General features: G+C 48.3%; 1 protein-coding gene across 1 annotated transcript; it reads right to left on the bottom strand.

Annotated features, from left to right (window-relative positions):
- Positions 1-458, bottom strand: LOC110034297 (U-box domain-containing protein 11-like; the record flags this gene model as incomplete). The annotated part of the gene is given in 1 exon segment (XM_020738575.1): positions 1-458. A coding segment is annotated over 1 exon segment (259 nt), but the record flags the coding sequence as incomplete, so codon positions are not given.
- Between the last annotated feature and the right edge of the window lie 76 nt (positions 459-534).

Below are 534 nucleotides of genomic sequence, written 5' to 3'. Positions count from 1 at the left end.
GCTCGCGTGCGGAGATGGAGAGATTGAGAATCGAGGCGGAAGCGTTTTCTTGTGACGAAGGGGAAGCGATTGGAGGGGCGGCGACAAGGTGCCTTGCAAGAAACGGGATGGCTCCGGCTTCGGCGAGAGGGAGGCGGATCTCTTCGTCGAGTTTGGAGATGAGGCGGATCTCAGTGATGGCGGAGGAGAGAGCCGCCGGGTCGCCGGCGGAGCTGAGCCTATTTACCAGAGTTCTGGCCGTCCGGCACTTTGCTTCCATTGATCTGCACGGAGCCGCAACCCAGAGCTGTTTCTTTTCGTCTTTAGTTGTTTTAGGCGTTTCAATATAGACATGATACTAAGCAACTCCTGTACGGACTTGATGCAAACAGCCGGACGGGATGAATTTGATATTTGTGTGATGGGAATGGAACAGGGATGCGTGCTAATTTGTCTCCGGCTGTTCGCACGTGGCTTTATTTTATACAATTTTCTTTTTAATAATTATGGACTTATGTAAAATCTAATTAAATTATTATCAATTAAAAAATAAAA

This window comes from Phalaenopsis equestris, unplaced genomic scaffold, assembly GCF_001263595.1.
Source record: "Phalaenopsis equestris unplaced genomic scaffold, ASM126359v1 Scaffold182109, whole genome shotgun sequence".
NCBI lineage: Eukaryota > Viridiplantae > Streptophyta > Magnoliopsida > Asparagales > Orchidaceae > Phalaenopsis > Phalaenopsis equestris.
This window is presented reverse-complemented; position numbering and strand designations above follow the sequence as displayed.